The following is a 7,613-nucleotide window of genomic DNA, read 5'->3' on the forward strand; positions in this document are numbered from 1 at the left end:
CACCCTTGACTATTTTGCTCTCCCTTTCTGAGGAAGGATGTTCTTGCCATGGAGGGAGTGCAGTGAAGGTTCACCAGAATGATGGCAAAAATGGTGTATGTAGAGAGACTGAGATGGGTTTATATTTAGAATTTAGAAGAATGAGAGGGGACCTCATTGGGACTGGACAAACCAGGTGTGGGATGGTGGCAAAGTCCAAAGGCAGGCGCCAAAGCCTAAGGATACGGAGCAGATGGTTTGGGACTGAAACGAGGAGAAATTCTTTCATCCACAGAATGGTGAACCAGTGGAATTTTCTACCTCAGAAGGGAGTTCTAATGGATAAAGAGATCAAAGGATGGGAAAGAAAGCAAGGACAGGATGGTGAATTTGGATGATCAGCCAGGATTGGAAGAGCAGAATAGACTACTCCTGCTCCTAATTTACATGACTCTAGTTCTTAATATTCTCTCTATAAAAAGATAATGGTTACTTCTGCTGCGTTACAGATGGGCCTGTCGGAGACTCAAGTACGATGTTGCCCTCCAATGGGATGTCGGTCACCCCAACATCTGGAAGGGACAAGAACTGGCTCTACTCTCTGGACCCAATCCTGGTCACCATCATCGTCATGAGCTCAGTGGGGGTCCTCCTGGGGGCGGTCTGCGCTGGGCTCTTGCTGTACTGCACCTGCTCCTACGCTGGTCTTTCCAGCCGGAGTTCGACCACCCTGGAAAACTACAACTTCGAACTGTATGACGGGATCAAGCACAAGGTGAAGATGAACCAGCAGAAGTGCTGCTCGGAGGCTTGATCACCATGGTAACATAAGGCCTTTTTTATTATCAGTAACTTGGAACCTACGAACAAGAGGGTGCAGTGTGTAAAGACCTGCCTTTGAATCGTAACCATTTACATTCTGATGTGCCCAGAACCAGCTACATTCCCCCCTCCCTCCCCGTCGAATATGGGGTCTATTTAATTACCACTTGGTCAGCACTAAAGAGCCTTAACTTGACTATTTTCCCACGGATATGAGCCATCGTTACTGCCTTGACTGTGACCTTTGGGATGATGTAAGGGTGGACCTGTTGCAGAGACAATGGCAAGATGAATTCCGTTCTGTGCTGCAAAGGGAAGTCTCATTTCTTTCACACTGGCCGCGAGGTTGGCCTACCATGCCATGTAGCTTTCTCATGTTTAGTTTCCGTGCTTCAGAGTTCCCGACCCAACAGCTGATGCCTACAGCGCCTTGGTGAGGGTCCTAACCCGAAGAGAATTCAAGACGGCCATCACCTCAGGTTTACCGTTGGGGCCCAGCAGGCCAGAATGTACACTGGGGGTCTGCGACTCTGAGGGTCGTCGGTGTGAAGCATCTTCAACCATTTAAGCAGCTTAAGAGAAATTGTGGACTATATGCAGAGTGCCTTTAGACAAGTATGATCTATTAGCTTTGGCAAAATAGTTTTGACATCCCTCCTGTCTGTGACAGAAGAGTGTTTTATTGGGCACTGCCTTGAGGTGTATGTAGTGCCTGGTCAGAGGTTTTTATCTATTATTATTTAATATACAGTGCATTGACATTCCAGACAGGGTTTTTGTCTGCCTTGGGAGGGGAGGTTGGTAGGGGTTGTGTTGGGGGGGGGGGGGCAGTTGTTGGTGCAAATCTTTTTTTGGGCTGGTTCATATGGATGAGTGGTGGAAAGAAAGGTTTGGACAACGGAGGCTTTATTTTGAGGCAAGTTTGGAGATTCTGAAAGGCTCTGGTCAGAGCTGAATGTCAGAATTCACTGGCCTTCTTCATGAAGTGGGCCATGTCACCCCATTCACTACCAGAGAATGGCCTCAGACCCAGATAGCCAGTGAGACAATTAAAGAAAAGTGAGAAGAACTGCTGGCTCCTGTAAGACTGGTTCTGGCATAGTGTTACAAGGCTGTAGTTCAATTGAGGCTTATGGGAGCTTGCAAAGGTTTTTTGGTTGCAATAGCATCAAATGATCCAGCAGCCTGTTGTTACAAAGTTTTATTTGTATTTCACTTGGGTACAATGCTGGCCATCTCTTCACACTTGAGTTCATCAGAAACCTGCCACTTGCCCTATTCTCTAGCCTTGGTCTCCTGAACAAGGCCCACAGACACTGGATCCTCCTTGGGTACCTGGGGCCAAGGCACCACCCTAATCTGTGACAACCATTAGAAGGTCAGTCAATGAGTATGGAAGCCAAGCTCAATGCTGTTACGCACACTCCGGAAATAGGAGCATTGATAATGCGGCCAGCATTTATTGCCCATCCCCACTTCCCCTTGACAAGAGGGTGACGAGCTGCCTTCAGTTTTGGGCCCAAGTTATGGAGGTGCTCCCACTGGGCTGAGAGGTCGGAAGGTTTGGGACCTTTGACCAGTGAGGATGAATGAACAATGATTTATTTCCAAGTCAGGCTGATGCATGTACTAGAGAGGAACTTGAAGCTGGTGCCTTTGTCATTCTAGCTGGTTGTGGGGAGATATTCCCAGTACACCTCTCCGGACAATCTGGCACAGTGTGGTCAACCAGGGAGCTTTACAGTAAGTACCAGGCCAAGGAGTAAAAACAGCCTGTTGGGAAATGTATGTAGAGTGCCAAACCCTTTGTAAAGTTGCCATTCCTCGCATCAGAGGGAAGTAGATTGGAACACAATTCTCAGAGACAAACGGCCACCCAGACCTCACCTCCCCCCTCCCAATTCAATGGTTTATTGCCACAGTACGGTGCATTTAAAGATCCAGTCTCCTCCTTACATGGGGATTCAGAGAAAGTTACAGCGTCGGAGGAGAAGCCACTCTGAGGATATTCTTGGCCAAACCTTTTAAAGTCCACAGACATCATAAGCAAGGTCAGGTGGATGAGGTACACCACTGCTTTCTCTGGAATACACTTTGTTTTATATCGTGTACATCTTGCACAGGCTCATTTATAAGAACGTGTACAGTGTTATGTCCCTGACAATCCCACAGTGCACAATTTATAGCTGAAGTGTGCTTTCATACCTATTGTCCATTACTCATGAACATGACCGCCGCATCACATCTGGCGGTGCAGACTGTATGGTGCTCCTTCCCACCTGGGGTTTGATTTATGTAACCTCACTGAACCTTGAGGCCTGCTCCACGTAACCTGATCGGAGTGAGCGACTGTGCAAAATGCAGTCGTCGACGTGGCATCTCGTTGCTTAACAAGCGGGAAGTCCTGAGTGCTCACTCAATCCTCCGACAGCAAATGGGTGAACTGGAGAGCCAAAATGCCTTTTAGGGAATGTTAGATGTTCATGAGGGACAAAGGGATAGGGATATGTGGATTGGATAAGATGACATAAGGTGGAAGCTCAATTGGACTATCAACAATGGCACAGACCTGTTGGGCCACATTGACTGTTGTTGTGCTGTAAGTGCTACGTATTTCTACCATTTCTAGTGTGCCACTGTGTGTGTATATTTTTTATGATGCCATTTTACATTCAAGCTGGACTGTACACCCACATGTAAATCGTAGCTGCCTGGCAGTAGTGTGTGGTTGTGTGTGTGCGTGCATGTAGGTGTGTGCGTGTCTGTGTGAGCGTGCGTGTGCAAGTATATGTGTGTGTATGTGTACATGTGAGTCTGTGCACACCTGTGCCTGTGTGTACACACATCTGTGTGTGTGTGTGCGCACACATCCATGTGTATGTGTGTGTGTCTGTGCATATTTGCGTGTGTGTATGAGTATGCACATGTGTGTGTTCGTGCGTGTATGTGAATGCGCGTACATGCATAGGTATGTTTGAGGTAACGTATTTGGGTCCGCATGGCTGGGCACTTAGTGCTTTCCCAGCAGTCCAATGTACAGTGTACAGAAAGAGGTGGGGGTGGGATCAGGGTTCGTGCCTGTATTTTTGGGTGGCTCATCACAGCTGGCTCCTACCCTGCAGGAGAGGAGTTTTGACCTTGGCAAGGGATTTGCATTTAGCTGGTCTTCTCTGAGTTCCAGTGCCGACTGGTGGGGAAGGACAGTGATGACTGGAGATCAATGCTGGAGGTACTCATGTCACCTAGTCTCCCATGACGACGTAAATGACTGTTTGCCTTGTAGATTTGAAATACTGTCTTAATAAAGTCATTGTAATGGAACAGCTACTCCACAAGCTGAATACATTACTGAAGAGATATTTCCATATGATAAATGCCTCAATAAAAAAAAGTCATCATAAAGATGTAGAAATGAGAAGATTTGCACATTCAAGTGTTTTTTTTTACATCCAGAATGTTATTGCATGAAAAATTAGTAATTTGGGTTAATGCCAGTCTTCACATCCCATTACACGTACACACGTCAGCCTTTGTGTAACTCAAAGTGTCGGTCTTGAACCACTCTTGACTCTGAGTAAAAAATGGAGGATTCAAGCCCCCCACGCTGGAGACTGGTACACAGACCCAAGCCAGGTGTGGTACTGAGGGAGTGCTGCCTTTTTGAAGGCACTGACTGTCTGAGGAGGCATTAAACAAAGGAGCCTTCTGCTCTCATTCCACCATTTTCAAGAAGAGTTAGTCCTGGTGTCCAGGGGTATATTACTGAATTAACCAACATTTCTAAAACAAACTATCTGGTCTCAATCACACTGAGGAAGTTTTATTTTAATCCATTTAAAGGATGTGGGCTTTGCAGGCTGAGCCAGCATTTAATTGCCCATCCCTAGTTGCCCTTGAGAAGGTGGTGGTGAGCTGCCTTCCTGAACCACTGCAGTCCTTCAGGTGCGGGTGTACCCACAATGCTGTAAGGGAGGGATTTCCAAGACTTTGACCCAGCGACGGTGAAGGAACAGCGATATATTTCCAAGTCAGGATGGAGTGAGGCTTGGAGGGCAACTTCCCGCTGGTGGTGTTCACCATACTTTTGCTGTCCTTGTCCTAGCTGGTAGAGGTGGTGGGTTTGGAAGGTGCTGCCTAAGGAGTCTTGGTGAGTTACTGCAGTGCATCCTGTAGATGGAGACCCAAGAAATTCTGCAGATGCTGGAATCTGGAGTAACACACAAAAAGTGCTGGAGGAACTCAGCAGGTCAGGCAGCATCCATGGAGGGAAATAAACAGTCGACGTTTCAGGCCGAGACCCTTCAACAGGACTGGAAAGGAAGAGGGCAGAAGCCAGAATAAGAAGGTGGAGGAGGGGGAGGAGCACACGCAGGTAGGTGATAGGTGAGTTCAGGTGATAGGCGAGTCCAGGTGAGAGGGGGAAGGTAGGTGGGTGGGGGAGGGGGGAGATGTAAGAAGCTGAGAGGTGATGGGTAGAAGAGGCAAAGGGCTGAAGGAGGAGGAATCCGGTAGAAGAGGGCAGTGGACCATGGAATAAAGGATGGAGGAGGGGAGGAGAGGAGAGGAGATGGCACAAACTGCTTCTACTGTGCAATGGAGGGAGTGAATGGTTGTGGATGGGGTGCCTATCAAGCAGGCTGCTATGTTCTGTATAGTGTCGAGCTTCCTGAGTGTTGTTGAAGCTGCACTCATCCAAGCAAGTGGAGAGTATTCCATCACTCTCCTGACTTGGGCCTTGTAGATGGTGGAGAGGCTTTGGGGAGTTTGAATTTCACATCTGGCTGGCATGTTTACCACATTCCATTGGAAACTCCACCTCAACAGAATATGGAACTGGATATAAACCCGATAAGGAGCAGTTCTCCAACCACCTTGAAAGTGGCAATGGGCAGAGGGTGTGGGGTAGGAGGGCAGGAGGGAAGAAAAGGAAGTGCAAGAACGTTGATGAGCAAGGTGGAAGAGATAGAACTAAGCTGCAGAGACCAGGAAGAGGTGACTGACTGGCTTTCTACCAAGTTTTCTTCCAATTCTGGCCCCCTGTATCTTGCACCGGTACAGCAACTGTACCTTCAACTGCTGAGGCCCCGACTTCTACATAGAACGTAGAACAGTACAGCACAGAAACAGGCCAAGCTAATTAAACTAGTGATGAAATGCCTACTTAAACTAATCCCTTCTGCCTACACAACGTCCATCTCCCTCCATTCTCTGCACATTCATGTGCCTATCCAAGAGCCTCTTAAACGCCTCCTTTGTATTTACCTCCGCCACCATCCCTGGCAGTACCCATCACTTACTGTGTAAAAAAACTTGCCCCATACATCTCCTTTGAACTTTTCCCCTCACCTTAAATGCATGCCCTCTGGTATTAGACATTTCGACCCCGGAAAAAATACACCAGCTGTCTACTCCATCTATGCCCCTCATAATCTTATAAACTTCTATCAGGTCTCCCTTCAGCCTCCGTCACTCCAGAGAAAACAACCCAAGTTTGTCCAACCTCTCCTCAAAGCATAAGCTCTCTAATCCAGACAGCATCCTGGTAAACTTCTTCTGCACCCTCTCCAAAGCTCCACATCCTTCCTATAATGGGGGTGACCAGAATTGAATGCAATACTCCAGATGCCGTCTAACCAGAGTTTTATGAAGCTGCAACATAAACTTCCTGACACTTGAACTCAGTACCTCGACTAATAAAAGCAAGCATGCCATGCACCTTCTCTGCCACCCTACCAACCTGTGCAGCTATGGACTTGGAATTCTTTCCCCCTCCCCTCCCTCCTACCTTACACCCCGCTGCCTCTGGCCCTCTAGGATAGTCCTTAAAATTCACCCTTTTCAACCAAAGCCCACGTCACTAATCCGAGTATATCCTAATGCAGCTCGGGATCAGATTTCTTCCATGAAGCACCTTAGGATGGTTAACCATATGCAGAGGTGCTAAGTGAATGCAAGTTATTGTCGAGAACAGTGTAAAGCTAGCGCATTCACAAAATGGGAAGGGAGTTTGGGAAGACCTGCAGTGATCCATCCTGGAATGGGTTATGACAAGGTGACTCATTCTGGAGGGGGAGGAACACACTTGATCTGTGTGCAGTCACAACTCAAGATGTTCTGGTATGGAGGGGTAGGGTCTAGTGAGGCAAAAGAAGCTGATAAAGATAATCTTGTGGCTGGAAATGAGCAGAATCAGGTGTAGTGGAAAAATACATTAGGAAGGTTTGATTCAGCGTGTAGGAGGGATGAATCTCGAAGCCAATCTTCCCTCTATTCATAAACAAGGTCAGTGTCCTTAGTCTAATTGAAACGCCCCCGCACTGCACCACTGAAGAAATCAATTCAGGACTGTCCCAGAAGGCTGTCATTTGCCAGATCATTAACAAGCTGAATGCATGTATCAAAGCCAAGTGGTCAGACTGAGCAGGCTTCAGAATTATTCCATTTCACACTCATTAAAGACACACCGTGGTCATTGTGAAGATGCCAATGTTTTAACTCAACGGTTTGAGTCAACTGGGGGGCGTCAGAGAGGGAAAGTGTCAGCCAGTCCACCTGTTGTGCCAGGTATTTCACTCATTAGTCCTTGTCTCCCACTTCAAGGGCAAACTCCAGAAGAGACACAGTACATGAAGTAACAGTTGAATTCAGCCATTAAAAACCTAAACAAAAATCCTTTGGCTATAAGCCTTACTGTACCTGTTGGCCCTTGAGAAGGTGGGGTGTGAACTGCTGCCTTCTTGAGCTGATAACATTTTGTGTGAAGGAGGTGCAGCCTGGTGCAGTGTTCCAGCACTTTGACCCAGAGATGATGG

The 7,613-nt window shown here is 47.4% G+C and overlaps 1 protein-coding gene across 1 annotated transcript in view; it reads left to right on the forward strand.

The window, feature by feature from the left end:
- Positions 1 to 1,574, forward strand: part of nrp2a (neuropilin 2a) — an 89,444-nt gene extending 87,870 nt beyond the window's left edge. Inside the window, exon 17 of the mRNA XM_052028750.1 lies at positions 489 to 1,574. Coding sequence (XP_051884710.1) covers positions 489 to 793 — 305 coding nt within the window. The 3' untranslated portion in view covers positions 794 to 1,574. The remainder of the gene's footprint in view (positions 1 to 488) is intronic.
- The last annotated feature ends 6,039 nt before the right edge of the window (positions 1,575 to 7,613 follow it).

The sequence above is a fragment of the Pristis pectinata genome, chromosome 1, assembly GCF_009764475.1.
Source record: "Pristis pectinata isolate sPriPec2 chromosome 1, sPriPec2.1.pri, whole genome shotgun sequence".
Taxonomy (NCBI): domain Eukaryota; kingdom Metazoa; phylum Chordata; class Chondrichthyes; order Rhinopristiformes; family Pristidae; genus Pristis; species Pristis pectinata.